Consider the following 17148-nt stretch of genomic DNA (forward strand, 5'->3'; position numbering starts at 1 on the left):
AATTGCCCTTTCTTGACTGTCCAGTACCAGTTGAATAGAAATGGCCAAAGCAGACATCCTTATCTTGTTTCTGATCTCAGGGGGAGATAATCCAGTCTTTCACCATTAAGTATGATGCTAACCATGGGTTTTTCATAGATGCCCTTTATCAGGTTGAGGAAGTTTCCTTCTGTTCCTAGTTTATTGAGGGTTTTTTATTTTACATATTTTACTGTAAAAGGGTGTTGAATTGTGATAAATACTTTTCCTGTGCCTAATGAAGTGATCTTGTAAATTGTAATTTGATCTTATCTATTCTCATTTCCAAACACTCAAGAGAAAACTATAAGGAACTACATTTACAAAAATAAACCATAACTTTATAAAAAGGGCATAAAATAGCATTTTGGCAAAAACTTACAGATAGGTAATCTAAAGGTATCTAACTGGATCAATTTTAAAAATACAAAAATATAACATAAAGTTATATTTGTATATAACTTTTATATAGGAAATTTTTTCTGACTAAAAAAGTAAAACTTCATCTGCTGGTTATAGGAAAATATGTTCTTGTAAGAAAACGGTGGCATAATAAATTAACAAATAGCACAATCATCACTTTCACATACATATTTATAAAATACAGGATAGAATTATTAAAATTCTCTGTTAGTAGCTGACATCTCCTGTTCCAAACATTTCCATATTAAAATACAGATTTATAGTTCAAAAACTACATTGTGTTTACCAAAACATATTATGCTTTATACTTTAAAACAGCACATTAGCAAACCCACTTATCACACACATTCAGAGCTGTATTGCCTGGGAAGAAAAGAACAAAATATAATTCCCAATTATGGTTTAATTGTACTCTGTGTAGTATATATAATGCCTTCTGCTTTAATTCGCTCCAATATTGGTCCATAGATCTCCTTTGAAAAGGGCCCCATTAGGCCTTTGGCTCCAATTTCACCTGGAAGAAAATAAATGTGTAATTACCATTTTAAAGGTAGTGTCAGAGGTTAATTTCCCCATCAGGAGTCTCCACAAAGAAGCAAACTCAGAGTCAATGAATTCTTGGAGGCCTAGGCATTTTTTAAGTAGCTGCTTAAAAATGTCCCTTAGTAAATTATTACTTAGGCAACACTTTGAAAGGAAAAGGAGTTAATTTTAGATTGAAAGCATAGGCAGACCTAGGGATATTGTCAGAATTTGTACACTTAATTGTATTAATTACTGCCAGGACAATCAGAGAATAAAGTAAAGTAAGAAGTAAAGTCAATCTGACTGGTCAGCTTAACTTGCTAATGTCATTTTTTAAAAAAGGCAAGACACCAACAGAATGAGTTGTAACAAGTTTGATTATATGGGCACAGGCACCTGTTAGCATGACTGAAACATAGAACCTGGGCACTCTCACTAGAGGCCACAATGACCCCAACTTTTGTCACTTATTTCTTCACTGATTCCTCAATAACTAAGTTGGTCATTTAATTTGACATTAGCTGATATGCTACTATACATTTTTTTAATTATTTCACATTTATATGCTTTGATATTTTCTACTCCCCTCATTCTTTCTTGAGAGCCAAACAGAGGCAATGCTTATTGAATGTCTATGTGATCTTCTAGGGAGAGTGGAGAATTGAAATTTGTATTCATTTAGCCTAAAATATTTATTGAGTACTAATAATATGCTGAGATATGAAGATTAATAAAACTTAACCTATATTCTTGAGAATCTGAAGTGAATATCTTTTTCTATTTTAGAGTTATCACTCCCAATATGGCAAAAACCAAAGAAAGAAAGGAAAGAAGTGACCATTCCCTGGGGACCCCTCTATGTGGCAGCAGCTTTATGTATTATATCAGTTAGTGTCACAACAACTCTATGAAATAGGGATGGCAATACCCACTTTAAATATGAGGAAACTCTTGCTCGGAGGGGCTGAGTAACTTGCAGCCCATCACTCAGCCACCTTGTAATTGAGCTGGAGCGAAAATCAGGTCTATCTCCAAAGTCCCCATGCGTTACTCACCAAAAGGGGCCCTCCCAGGCAGTCCGCGCTTGGATCTTCTAAGATGGCTCACTTTTAGTGAATGCCTGTGTTACACTCAAAAGCAATTACTCGATGTCCAGGCACCAAATGACTTGGAGGTGATATGGAAACAGGCTCATGCCTCAAATGAACAGACTTACCGTCAAGCAACATTTTGGCTGCCATGGCAGTGGGTAACCCCACGGTTTTAGCCATGGCTGAAAAGCCATTGATGTCCCCATAAGCCACAAGATCAATCGTTTTATTTTCTAAATGTCCAGAAGGATGTCTGATTCCAAAGCTGTCTCTCATCACAATCATATCTTTTTCTTCAGGACCTTAAAACAAATAAAGGTAAGTGAAAATGCCACTATCGTTACAACTCAAATATCGTCTACCATCTCCTCCTCCTGCCCTTCTGGTTTTAAAAGTTTTCCCTCCTTTTATATATGATCACTAGACAATTATTTACACAGCTTTTTAGCCCATAGTCAAAGTGAAAACCTCAAGGAAATTAGAACTCTGATTGCATTCCTTTATCTGGGATGGTATCACCGTATCCTGTTTACAGACACAAAGGCACTGCTTTAGAGGCCTTTTAGTGTGCTCCAAAAATGCTTCTTAGGCATTTGCCTAATGCATTAAAAAAAAAAAAAAAAAAGAAGAAGTAATGCCGGGCACGGTGGCTCATGCCTGTAATCCCAGCACTTTGGGAGGCTGAGGTGGGCGGATCACCAGGTCAAGAGATGAAGACCATCCTGGCCAACATGGCGAAACCTTGTCTCTGCTAAAAATACAAAAATTAGCTGGGCATGGTGGTGCACACCTGTAGTCCCAGCTATTCAGAAGACTGAGGCAGAAGAATCTCTTGAACCTGGGAGGCAGAGGTGAAGTGAGCCGAGATCATGTTACTGCACTCCAGCCTGGTGACAGTGCAAGACTCCATCTCAAATAAATAAATAAATAAACAGTAAAACTATGTTTTTCCTTTCCCATAATAACTATCTTTATTTTTGCTTAATAATTCTCAAATCCTTCTCCCTGGAAAAATGTCCAATTGCCCTTTTCATCATATCATATCTTCCCATTCCGGCTGCTTGGTGCCAACCTTCCAATACGATTATCTGCACTGACTCTATGTTATGATTCTTCTTCAGGTATATTTAGCTAACACTTCATCATAGCCTACCATAGGAAAGCTTCATGACCAAATGCTTGGAGAGGGCATCCACAATGGACTCTGCCTGAGGGACTTCTTCATCCCCAAGTAAGCCCAACCTGAAAAGCACAGGAGATGGCTGCATTAGTTCAAGTTCTATACATGTTCTCATTTGGGAAGCAAAAGGGAGCTCCTTGAATTTAATCTTGAAAGGGTAGAATTACAAGATGGTAACTCAAGCTGTAGGATTTTCCTAAAGTGTAAAATAATAACAATATCAATGTTTTAACCTTCAGAATCATCTCCAGACTCACCCAGGCACTACTCCCCGGAGCAGGGCAGAGATGATGCATTGTAATCCCATGTTCTTACAAAGCTCTTTATGAGATTAACTTAGAGGTTAGTTCTCCAACATTAAGTATACCAGCAGGATGCCACAGCAGTCATGTGAAAGAATGTTTTAACGTAATATTCTCTGACTACTCAGAATCTCCTACAGGAAAGCAAAAATACCCCGCTACGCTTGGGAACTGAGTGATAAAGTGTTTCCAGATGAGTATTTCCCAAATGATAATCGCCATAGAGCTCCTGTTTTATCTACTGTCTATGACCACATGAACATGGCACATGATAATCTCTCTACCCACATTAGAAAATGAAAAAAGTAATCAAAGACAAATGTAAAATATTTAACTTTTTCTTAGTAGAAATTTGCAATCATTGATCCAGTATATTTTGCTCTAAGTTGAGTGGTGGGTGCCTACCATTCAGCAGCCTCCAACTGGGTATTGTCTCCTCCTAGTTTCTTAAGAACAGCTTCCTTCAACACATCATGCTCAGAGGAGGGTGAAATCCCAACTAGGTCACAGAGGAGTTGTTTCTGGTTAGAAAAATAAAGACAAAATTTCTAAGTCCCTAATAATTTTTTTTTAATTAACTGAAAAATTATCCCACTAAAACACTGAACTTCAAATACCCCTCAAATTTTAAAATTAAAAATAATTGGAAACAGGAAATTGTAACGCATACACATACATATACGCATCTGCATACCTACACATCAATAAATAGCTGCTATTCCAAAATGATCCTTCACCAATAAAAATGGGTTCTAAGATCAACTCAATACAAAACAGATGGTGCGCTTCTTACTAGCACATTCCCTGTCTTTGTATATCCTCTCTATCACTATTTTTTTTACCCATTCTCCCCCTACCCTCCGGCAGTCCATTTTGACCAGGATGAAGTGGAAAAGGCTTACTGCAGTGGTTGCCAGTAGCAACCCAGGTTCTTTTGTAGGTTCAAGAGATAAGAAAGACCTTGCAGTTAATAAAATCTCAAAGGAAGAACATGTAAACAGTAGCCATAGTTTTTTCTACTTTCAAAACAAGACTTTTTCTAGGCTCCCAAAGGAAATGCTATGCTCTAGATCAGGAGTGAACCAACTGGTTCACAGACCAAATTTGGCTCACTGTGTTTCATTAAATAAAAAGTTTTATTGAAACACAGTCATGCTCATTGGTTTATGTATCATCTATGGGAGAAGTGAGTGGTACTGACAGAGACCGTGTGGCCCATAAAGTCTAAAACATTTATAACCTGGTCCTTTACAAAAAAGACCATCCCTAAGAATGTCTGCACCAACCTTCTCAAGCCAGCTGCCTCAACCCCAGGTTCTCTCTGCAGATACTTATTCACTCCTACCCAACAAGTAAATTTATGGAAGGTAAAACTTAAGATTGGAAAGGTTCACAAATGCACACACAAAAAAATGAATGTAAAAGCATCACAAAGAAATGATGAATGCTTAAGGTGGCAGATACTCCATTTACCCTGATGAGGTTATTTCACATTGCATGCCTGTTTCAAAATATATCATGTCCTCCATAAATACACACACCTACTATGTACCCATAAAAAATTTAAAAATTAAAAAACAATTTTTTTAATGAAACTAGCTAGCAAGAATACTAAAACTTTTTTTTGAGATTTAATAGAATTAGCAACATTGGTCCTTTTCTCCTTGTGATACATTTCTGGCATTTCTATTGGAATATGGGCACACTAGTTTAAGTTGAATGACCAGCTGGTAATGAGTTAATTCTGAGCAGTTAGTGGAAGCTCTACTTCACATTCAGTTCCAAGCCTCCAAAGTTCATTCCAACTCCGAGGCCTTAAGATTTTGGTAGAACAAAAGATAGACGCATAAGCTTGGTAACTGAAAATCAAAACACTCATAGTTCTAAGTAACCACATGAGAGAGTATTGACAAGATTTGGAGGTTGGGAATCCAGTTCTGTAATACACTAGTAACTCTCCTGGATTCTCACTTTCAGGAAGCCCAAGTGACTTCCATCACTGGGTCACCACTTAGACCACTGGAAGAGCTCAGAGCTTAATGCAGAGAGCAAATGCATCTCTTATCACAGCTCAAGGAGCAGTCAAATGATGTAAGTCGCTGCAGGAAACAGGCCTGATATGTGTCAACCCCACACCCTCTCCATTCTTCCACAACAGTGAAGGGAAAGAGGGCTTCAGAATTAGGATTTATCTTCCTGCTCATAAGCTAATAAATGGGTCCTTTCGTTGACCCAAAGCAGAGTTCACCCTCGATCATTTCAGAAGGAATTTCTGAAGAGGAGCAGATAGAACGTAATTCCAGAGTCACTCACCCAGGTGAGAAAGTTGGCCTCAGGTCTAAAGGCAGGAAGTGCTTCTCTGTTTATAAGACCTAATTTTACAAATCCATTCAAAGCTTTCATATATCCCTGAAACAAGAATTAATAAGCAGTATATAAAATGTTTCTTTTCCAATGAAAAAATATAAAATATTTTTGAAAAGAGGGATCTATCCTTGTAACTAATTTAGAAAATAATTGTTTATATTATGATATGATTGCTACAACTCTTTTAGAATTTGCCTAGCCAGGTTTTCTCATCTTTACTAGAAACCCCTCCCCACAACCCACCAAAAAAAAAAAAATTGTATTGAGGATATAGATACAACCAATTTCAAGCTCAAACTGAGATCAATAGTGTCATAACAATTCCACTGGTTTACATAAAAGACTTTGCAAAACATAAGTCTTTACTTCTGTTTCTGGGTAACATGTGAATGAAATTTTCTGGCAGCATAAGGGCAAATTTTCTTATGTGTTATATGCTATCAGCTCAGCAGAATATTATTTAATAGAACAGTCAGTTGAGCTCTTTCTTATAATGGAAGGAGGAACTTGTAAGAATATCCTCCTCAAAAGCAGATAATCCAATCTACTGATTAGAGCCACTACCCCCAAGATATATGGAGAGAAGAAAAAGAGGTAGGAATCAGAGAGATTTTTCTAAGATATGATGACGTCACCACTCTGATAAAAATTCCTCATATATCTTTCATTGTCTACAAAGCAAACCTGAGGTCCTTGGTATAGTATATAAAACCCATCACAATATGCTCATCTAACCTAACTCACAGATCTCCACTTTCACTATTTCCCAAATTTGCTGTGTTCTTCCAGAAACCAGGGCCTCTGTATATGCTGCTGCTGGAACTGGAATGTGTTGGCCACACTTCTTCATTTATGAAATGTTTTTTCCTCCCTTCAGACCCAGTTTAGCACCTCTTCTGAGTCCCCTAGTTGAGTGGGCACTCCCTTCTTGTAGCATTTTGTATATACCTTTATCATGGCAATTAATACAGCTTGTAATTAATTGTCTATTCAGCTGCTGTACTGTAGGTATTGAAAGGAGGGAAATAATATCTTCATATTATATTATATTATGGTATATTATATTTTATTTGTGTGCATATTCTTCATCCCAATGCCCACTTCGGGGCAGATAAGTCAAGCAAATAATGCCTAGTCCATGGTGAGCAAAAATGCATCACCACTGATGACTAAACTGTAGAAGAGTATTATATTAATAGGTGCTAGGTTAGAGGAAAACATAGCTGTGGGAGCACAAAAGAAGGGGAATTCACATAGATGGGGTTGGGTGGTTCAAGGGGAAGGAGTTAGGGAGGATACCATAGGAAGGTATTCAACATTATTGAACATTCCAGTCCATTATTCAGCATTCCAATCCCCTAAAAGAGAACAAACGGCTGGATAAATAGATTCTGAATAATAGGTGAAGTGAAGAAAGACCATAATGTTTATTCTCCAGTGTGCAAATGGGAAGCAAGGTGAGAGGGCTACGATAAGAAATTTTGCAGCTGCTATAATTACTGCTCAAGCAGAGAGATAGAAAAGAAAAGAGAGAGAGGGAAGTAATTCCAGGGAGCAACAGAGTTTTTAAAATATAAAATAGTTCCTGTAACCATCAGATATTTCACTACTGAATGTCTGGTCAACTAGCAATTTTCACATTTCTAAAGGTTATATTGTTCAAACTGTTTAAAGGTTACTAAAAAAGAATTCTCATTTGCTCTAATCCAAATGCAAATATACTTCAAAGAGGAGAAACAGAAAAGTAATATCACTAGCTTGTTTAGCTCACTTCTGGGACCTGTTAGGTGCTAGAGATCCCTTTATCCAACATCTAAAATGCTGATTTCTGAGCTATTTATTAATCTCAGAAATATATTTTTATGCTGACCCCTAGAAATGCATTTATTTTATGTATTCATTCATCAATAAGCATTTCACAAACTGCTGCCATTTGTCAGACTTGTGCTAGGGACTGAGGCCACAGAGTGAAAAAAAATGCAGCCCCATCTATGCAGAAACTGCAGTCAACAGAAGGGTCAGATAAGTTAAGCAAATAATTCCTAGTCCATGGTGCGCAAAAATGCATCACCACTGATGACTAAACTGTAGCAGAGTATTCTATTAATAGGTGCTAGGTTACAGGAAAACATAGCTGTGGGAGCACAAAAGAAGGGGAACTCACATAGATGGGGGTGGGTGGTTCAAGGGGAAGGAGTTAGGGAGGATACTATAAGAAGATGCTATTAAGCTGCATCTAGAAGGACATGCAGGTGACAGGCAGGCAGGGAAGGACAGTAGCCAAGGCCTCTTTGTCATATTTGAATGACGGTATCTCATCTCCAACACTGGAAAGAATGTTAGGGTTACCAAAGGGTTGCTGGCATTGCCAAGGATGGTGGCCCTCATGATATGAACACTGTGACATCTTCCATCCTCAGAATCTGTGGGGATGGCTCCCACTTGTACACCTTGTTGAGACCTTTATTCAATGTTTAAATCTATTAAAATCCTTCATTCCAGGATCTATATGTTTGTCAAAAGACTATACTGAAAGCTATGTATCCTAACTGCTGGCCAAAAAAAAAAAAAAGTTACTACTTATATTCTTTGAACAAATTGAAGAAAAGAGATGAAGAAATCTGCCAGAGCTGGGGATAGTATGCATGAGTTCAGACTAGAATTTCTACTGTGCCTAAAGGTTGGTAGAAGAGCCACAGCTCCTAGATCTCAGTAGGACATTACCATTGATGTCTCATTTGATTTCTGGACAATGAAAAAGTCATATTCATGGAGTACAAGCACCTGCTCTCTAGGAGCTTACAATCTCTTTTGGGAGACAAGAAAAATATACATAAAATTATAACTTAAAATGCTGACAAGTAAATGCTAAGTGCCCATACATGTAACAGAAGCTCTCAAGAGTAAGAAATATAGTGGTTGTTTTCTTTCTAAGAACAGATAGATGGGTGAACCTGGAAGACATTATGCTAAGTGGAATAAGTGAGACACCAAAAGTAAAATGTTGCATGATCTCACTTACATGCAGAATCCTTTTTTTTAAGAAAGTAAAATATGCAGAGATAGAGAATAAAACTGTGGTTACCAGGGGCAGGGTTGCAAAGAAGAAAAGAAGAAGGCCTGAAGGAGTATGATACAAATACTTGCAGGAAAATTTCCACGAAAAAGGAACAGCCAGCAAAAAAAGGTAAGAGAATGACAGAAAAGCAGGCACAAGATTGAAGAGTCATCACTGAGAGGTCCATGTGCCTTACATCTTCCAGTTAAAAAGATAATCAGAGAATACTAGATAACACACATGAGACAAATCCCCTCTCTGACCTTAGCCAGGAAATCTCACAAGACAGACAGATTTGCAGCCAGGTCTCTGATCTTGAGAGATGCATGTATTTTAGGTATGCTGGTTACATTAGGTTGAGTTGAGTCCTCTGTCGCCAAATTCATGGGCATCCAGAGCCTCAGAATATGGCTTCGCTTGAAGGTTTGCAGATAGAATTAATTAAGGATCTCAATACGAAGTCAACCCGGATTTAGGGTGAACCCTAAGTCCAGTGACTAGTGCCCTAATAAGAAGGGAGGCAACACAGTGAGACACACAGAAGAAGGTGATATGAAACTGAGGCACAAATCGGATGGATGTGTCTCAAAGTCAAGCCTCCAAAAGGCACCAACCTTACTCACACACACCTTGATTTCAGACTTCTGGCCTCCTGAATGGTGACAGAATAAATCCCTATTGTTTCAAGCTACCCAATTTGTGATATTATGCTAGAAAACTATTAAGCCAGTTGTCTTGATTTGGTTACACTTGTAACTGCTTTATTTGTGATCAATAAATGTGTAGTGGACATTTGCATTTATGCTCCTAGAATGTACTCCCCATTTTGTGGTTTAAAAACATTTTGGATTTGCTCTGGGGAGGCCCCTTTAATCCCGTCTGTTTCCTCCACCCCAGTCCCCGTTTTTTAATGACATTGACTCCATCTCCAGTTCTAGGGACATATAACATAGGCCAAAGTAGATGAGCACATTTTATCCCACTGACCTTAGGGAGCTAATGAGACAAAAATCGTATTTTTGGCTATTAGAATGGTATCATTTTTTATTCCCACTGAATTTGATCCTGAGAGCCTGGGGGTGCTGCCACAACTCTGCCATCGCGTAGCACTTGAGACTCCAGTGAATACCGGAAAGAAGAGCCGAGAGGTTACGAGAAATCAGGTCCTGGGGAAGTCACTTGACCTCCAACTCTCACTAAGCCTGAAGCCCTGCCTGTCCCCAATCCTAATGAGTCAATTAATTACCTTTTTATTTTGAGGTGAGTCTCCTAAAATATTCAATCATAAGATTTCTGGAAAAAAAATATAGACTCCAACTTGGTTTATCATCTTAATTATTTTGACTACTAAGAAAAGTTAAGTGTACACATCACTGACATCAAAACTGGCAACATGTTGAATCTAAAGTCCATCTGCTTACCTTATATCTCAGTGTCCCCCGCAACAAAGTGTGAGCAGAAGAAATGCCATAAATCTCAGCATATTTCGTACTGTCTCTGTTAGGATAGCCTTCCAGATTTAATCCTGGGAAAAAATCCATGGACGTAACGGCATCAAGAAAGGAGATGCCCCCTGCAACATTCACAACCTGAGGAACATTGAGAAGGCACTGATGGGGTTACAGTTGTTCCTTTCTTTTAGGGCTTCCCTGCATTCTATGGACAAAGAAAGCAATAGAACTTTGAAAAAAAAATAATGAAACCACCATAATCATTATCCCATACTTAAGCTGTTCTACTAATATCATAATTCACAAAGCAATTCTTCTCTCAAGCTTTAAAATTTGACTCTAAAACATTTAGTTTTTCTAAACATAAGGTCTTATTTTCAAGTTTTTTCCTTCCCCTGGATAAAACGGCACTAAATTATTTCCCACCAGAATTTGCCTTTTTTAAAAATATAAATATTTAGAAAAAATTTTTTAAATAAACATTTTAATTTTATTTTTTAAACCTTATTTTTAAATAAAATCATTTTATATAAAAATGTTTAAAAAATAAACTTAAAAAAATAAGTTAAAGCAACAGATAATTATTTAAATGGCTTCTATGCTCAAACAACAATCAATATTCTCATTCTTTTCTTTTACTTTCATGACCCTTCTAAATGCCACATTAGGCATCAGTCACATACATTTCATTCAGACAGCTAAATTTATTGAGCAGTTACTATCTATGCTCCCTTCACAAATTGTGAAGGGAATAAGATGAGTGATGAAATAAAAATCTTTTGATATCTCAGTACTTCTATTTCCCATACCCCTACCTGCATCACACATACTCAAAATTCAGTGAAGGATTTCTTTGTTTCTAATTTTAATTAAAGGACAAATTTTCTTTTAGTTTATGAGGCTTATTATTATCATTGAGATAATGGAAAGTATTCTGGAGTGATAAAATTAGGTGTGAGAATTCTGGTTGGTGCTGCTGGTGGAACTGAATTTTATCCTTATTGTACCACTGGAAACAAATTCTGACCAATTTCTCTAAGCTGCACAAAGCAACCCTGTACCAGGAAGCTGCCGATGTATTTTAAGGTGGATTCACAGGATTTGCCTGAAGAGGCCTTTGGCTAAACTTAATGATTCTCATGTCTTATTTGTAGATGGGTTCTGAACGTGCCTTTGTATGAGAGAGAAAATGGAAACTCATTTATATGTGGATGAAGCCCCAGAAAGAAAAGGGCTATGCTGGCTGCAGTGTCAGGACCACTGGAGTCTTTTCAGTTCAGAGGCTCACTTTGGAAAGTGCCAAGCACCATTTCAAATTTCAAAAGTGAAAATCTGAATGAAAGATGTAAGGAATGCCTTTCATTTAATTTTCTTGTGAACTCTTCTAGATTGCAGAGTAAATATTTCCAAAGGGATGATTTCTGTACATCTTTAAAATCAATATATTTAAAAGAATTCTAAATTTTTGAAAAAATGTAAGAAAGCAAATGTTGGGCATTGTGGTGCCCACCTGTAATCCCAGCTACTTGGATCGGGAGGCTGAGGCAGGAGGATGGCTTGAGCCCAGGAGTTTGAGAATAGCCTGAGGGACACAGCAAGACACCATCTCTTAAAAAACAAAGAAAGCAAATGTTGACCATTAGGGTCTTCACACCCATCTCATTTCTATAATCTATGACAGTTCTTAAGTTTTGTTTGCTTGTTTGAAGGTCAGGAAAATTTCTGAAAGAAAAATTCAGTAAAGACGACAATATTCTAGCTTACCAATCAGAAATAAAACAGCAAGTTCATAAGTCTATCATGAAATCCTTACAAAGAAGATGGAGAAATGTAAGCTGAACGGCAATGGTTCATTTAGTGAGAATGGCAGTTGGCTAAGCAATCTGACCCAAAAATTACTGGGTAATCATTGTCATTTGATATTAATTCATAGTTGTATTTCTAGTGGCATATAATGTAGTTCAACAATAAGTTCTTTCTTGGTTATTATTTTATTAATAATTTGAATGACAACAGAAACATATTCATCTGTTTTGCAGAGAATATACATGTCTTTCTGCTCTGACAATGCTCAGGCTCATTATTCACTGCTGTTGCAAGTTTCTCTAGGTCCAACTCTTTCACACACACACACAGACAAACACAAATACACATCTCCCAACTAGAGAGAATCACTGTTATATTTGAATAATGTATCATATATATTCAAATAATCACAATAAGCTTGATCACCAAATTAATAAGGAATTATACAATCATTTTTTCAGGGCCCACTATGTGCCCCATGCCTTGTAGTGGGCATTATCTTTAATCCATGAAATAACCCATTTTTCAGAGGTGAAAACTGAGGCTGAGTCACCCAAAGGCAAATTGAACCCAGTTCTATTTGACTGCAATGTCTGTGTTCCTTCTACTACACTGTCCCCTTAATCATGCTTATTTCTGGATCAGTATTTTAAGGGGATATTGACAAAGTCAGCATTCCAGATTATGCCACCTAGGATGCACCTGAAAGCTGCATAAAGAATGGATACAGGCAAAGGAAGACAGTGGTAGCTCTTGATTTCCAAGGGGCTGGGTGCTGCAGTCAAGGTGGTGGCAGGCAACGGATAGAGGGCTAGAAAACTTCTCTTAAAGCGATGTTTGCAGAGCAAGCACACTTCTCACTCAGATTACACGTTTTGCCAGGTTAGACTGGGAAACACTGCAGAAGGTGATGGCAAAGCTCTGCTGTGTCACTCCCAAATGCCACCAATGTAAAAAAGTATACCACCACTGTGAGGGGAATGAAACCAAGAGAAGATGAAATCACTGTCTCTGAATATGTGGAAGAAAATCACAACTGTTAGGAATCAAATTAGAAGTTAGAAATAGTACAAGTGGCTAGAAATTACGGCAAAGATGTAAGACAATGAGATATATTCAAATTCATAGGCCACTGCCCAATTTCTGGAAAAGTTGAAGGCTTCAGTTTTAAGTAGAAGTCAGAGAAGTGACTTGGTTCCCCATTACGATTCTGTGAATTACTTAAGACCCACTCCATGGTGCAGGGTGATGATGGCAGAGGGAGTGAAGGGCAAGAATACAAGAGAGGTTTTAAGTTGTTTAACAATCTGGCTTGGGAAACACACTGATACACCCGAATTACTGACTGAATAATGCAGCACCTAGAAAATTCTTAGACACGGAAAAATGAAGTGTCTGATTCTTTGATTCAGTTCAGACAAAATAATAGTGAACAGAGGCTGGAGTGGTCACAAAAAGCTTCATCCACAAGAGGAAACGCAAGTGGGACCTTGAAAAGAGTATCATTTCAGCAAAGAAAAGAAAAGTGTCATGTTTTCTCTTGGTATCCTCCACAGTGTCAGAGAGATGGAAAAAGTACTCATTTTTACAAAAGAAGTTTAGGATGAAAGAGGAGAACTTCAAATCCAACAAATACAACTTCTGCTACCTGAAAATAACCTCTTGCTTTTCTTAAACCCTCACAACTACTAATTTCCTTATGTAGCTAATATTTGCTAGATTGATTACATGTCTGACAATCTGCTGTTAGGCAGATTGCAATCTATGTGACCTCACTGACTAAGAACCCTGGAAGGCTGGCGTGATTGTCCTCATCTTCCGACAAGGAACCCAAAGCTCACAACCAGTAATGGCAGAGCCAGGCCCACAGATATCAAGTTTCTTGCTCTTTCTTTTAGATGGTTGCACTCTGCTGACCCTTTCATTGTTAACAACTTTAGCATTTATAAGGCCTCCTGAAAATAAGTGTTTTACTCAACTGAGGCAAGAATTTGTCTTGCTCTCACATGTTAATTTATACCAAACATAGGCCAGTCTCTTAAGATCGCAGAAGGTAAAAGGAGCGGTTGGAATGCAATAGGAGACAGGCTGTAGCATGTAAAAGGATGTGTGCTTGGTAAAACATCAGACTAAGATTCTGGTCCAAACCTTCATGATTCATAGAACTGAAGAATTGGATGGAACATCAGTGCTCACATTCCACATCAGGAAACTGACATCCCGTGGATCTTTTCTACTGCCAGGTCTTTGGCTATGTTATCAGGGATGCCAGGAATTAGACCAGAACTCATTGATCCTGTTTATTATCCTGAAACATGTCACACATTCCAGCATCAAGTTAAAGTGTCCTGCTTGTTTAGTACTATTTTAAGTGTAGCTGTGGTTCTCTGATCATTAAATCAGTTGTTCTCAAATTCGGCTGCATATTAGAATCACTAGGGAGATTTAAAAAATCCCCAAACCCAGGCAAATCAGAATCTTTAGGGATGAGGCCCAAGCACTTTTTAAACTCCCCTTGTAATTCCAAGGTACAGCCAAGTATGATTATTCTCTATATCACAGGCACAAAAGACCATGGCTAATAACAGCATTCACCTTGTTGCTTAAGAAATTCTTTCTGTCTACTCCTGAAATACATTTCGATTCACAGATAGATTGACAATATAAAATACTGATGCTAGAATAATCTTTTTGAGACACATCTATCTGATCATATTACTCATCATTCCCTGCAGGGCCAGTACTAGGGCAAGGTGAGTGAGTGCCTACAACACAATTCAAAGAGGCGCTCTGAGTCTCATTACACTTTTCTCCAAACTGTGAGCATAAACTATGAAGTCAGATAGATGTGATTTGGATACTCGCTCTGCCATTTGCCATTTCTTTAAGTGTAGCTGTTATCTTAAATCCCTAAACCTGATTTTTCCCCTTGTAAAACTGTCATACCATGAGTGCTAACATCCCTGCCTAGCTGGCACCTTCATATCCTTCAAGGCCAAGCACATCCTCTTCTCCACTAGTTCTCCTTCTCCCCATCCTCCTTCCCCCAACCCCTTCACCAAGGCCAATTAAACTGTTCTCCCGTCTGTACCTCTGAGCCACTTTAACATGTTTTGGAAATTTCCCTATTCAATTATAATTATTTATTCCCGTATCTGTCCTTCCAGCCCTTAGGCAATCTGGCAAAAGGAGAAAAAAACATCTTTAAGAGTTAGTTAGATCTGGGTTTGACTCTCAGTCAAATGACCTCAGACATGCTCTCTGAGCCACAGCTTTCTTATTGTAAAATAATGAAAATAATACTAAACTCAGAGAGTTCTTATGTTCTGTTATATGGCAGCTGTTTCTTATGTTCTGTCACATTGCAGTTTCTTTCCCCAGCACAACAAACCCTCCATTCTAAGAGCTAGACCCCATCCCCAATCCAGCTGTGAGTTTCCTGAGGTCATGAATTTCATTCTCTGTGACAGTCTTGGGTAACTTGCCCAAAGTCCAGCACAGAGTAGATACTCAGAAAATGTTCGTCATGCTGAAATAAATCAAGAGATAACCAGTGTTTACATATATAGAGAAGTGAATATTTGAATGGTAGAAACAACTTGCAAGAAGGCATAGGGAAGAATAGGCACAGGCTTTGCTCGGAACCGCAAGGAGACCATGCTAAACAGAGCAGAAAATATACACTGTGAAATACCACAGGAGGAGATAACGGAGACAGCATTATTAAAGGGTTTGGGATCAGGGAGTATTTAGACTGTCTCAGGCAGTTATTGCAGGTTGATATCACTATGCTTGGATGAGATTCCTCACCTTTCCATCAAGCAGATAGGTGGCAGACTGCATTACATTCATCAAAACTCCCACCGGACTCCAGCTAAATTTATATCTCAATGGATTGTTCGAATGTTCAGGGGCTGGAAGCCCACCACAGTAGGAAATATATGATTCAATCTATAAATTAAAGAATCAATAAATAAGGAAGAATTCACAAGTTAGAGAATGTCTAAGTAATTAATTGAAGACAATGATATGAATGGAGTAAACTTGCTACAGTTTTTTATTTTTTTTTTTTTTTTGAGACGGAGTCTCGCTCTGTCGCGCAGGCTGGAGTGCAGTGGCCAGATCTCAGCTCACTGCAAGCTCTGCCTCTCGGGTTCATGCCATTCTCCTGCCTCAGCCTCCCGAGCAGCTGGGACTACAGGCGCCTGCCACCTCACTCGGCTAGTTTTTTGTATTTTTTAGTAGAGACGGGGTTTCACCGTGTTAGCCAGGATGGTCTCGATCTCCTGACCTCGTGATCCGCCCGTCTCGGCCTCCCAAAGTGCTGGGATTACAGGCTTGAGCCACCGCGCCCGGCCTGGTTTTTCATTCTTAAAGTTACTAAGGCGTTCGAAAATACACCTTCAAAGCCATGTACCATTTGATTAAATAACAGATGATTTTATATATATGTTTTTTTTAAAAAAAAAAAACTGTAAAAATAGTGACTAACATTTTGTTCAGTTAAAAATTCAACTCTTAGTTCAATTCTGCTTGGTCAGTTCCTACTAACTTTTGAATTCAAATTATATATTTACATATATATAATTTGAATACATATATACATACACATTCAAAAACCCTAAAACAATCTGAATCATCCCATTTACACCCAATAGTACCTTGCCAAAGGTACTATTTCATAAAATATATTTCATATCAACAGACTCTCATACCCAAAGATTCTCCTCATTTTTAAAAGTCAAACCTTACTACAGAATCTTCAAGGTAGTCTAAAATTTGTATTAAGCCAAAATTTTAGAGTAGCATCTGTTTCTCCAAAATTTGGTTGCTACCTAAGACCTGGACATTGTTTTCCCATATAGATATTTTTGCAGTTACAAGATTTTATTTAAAATTTCTGGGAGGCCAAGGGGGACGTATCACC

At 38.0% G+C, this 17148-nt stretch overlaps 1 protein-coding gene across 1 annotated transcript in view; it reads right to left on the minus strand.

Annotated features, from left to right (window-relative positions):
* Positions 1-725: 725 nt before the first annotated feature.
* Positions 726-17148, minus strand: part of AASS (aminoadipate-semialdehyde synthase) — a 68541-nt gene continuing 52118 nt past the window's right edge. Inside the window, exons 17-23 of the mRNA XM_011937423.1 lie at positions 16032-16172; positions 10386-10553; positions 5853-5948; positions 3945-4060; positions 3211-3299; positions 2183-2359; positions 726-955 (exon numbers count right to left, since the gene is read on the minus strand). Of these exons, the coding sequence (XP_011792813.1) occupies positions 837-955; positions 2183-2359; positions 3211-3299; positions 3945-4060; positions 5853-5948; positions 10386-10553; positions 16032-16172 (906 nt within the window). The 3' untranslated portion in view covers positions 726-836. The remainder of the gene's footprint in view (positions 956-2182; positions 2360-3210; positions 3300-3944; positions 4061-5852; positions 5949-10385; positions 10554-16031; positions 16173-17148) is intronic.

This window comes from Colobus angolensis, unplaced genomic scaffold (genome assembly GCF_000951035.1).
Source record: "Colobus angolensis palliatus isolate OR3802 unplaced genomic scaffold, Cang.pa_1.0 Scaffold163, whole genome shotgun sequence".
Classification (NCBI taxonomy): Eukaryota; Metazoa; Chordata; class Mammalia; order Primates; family Cercopithecidae; genus Colobus; species Colobus angolensis.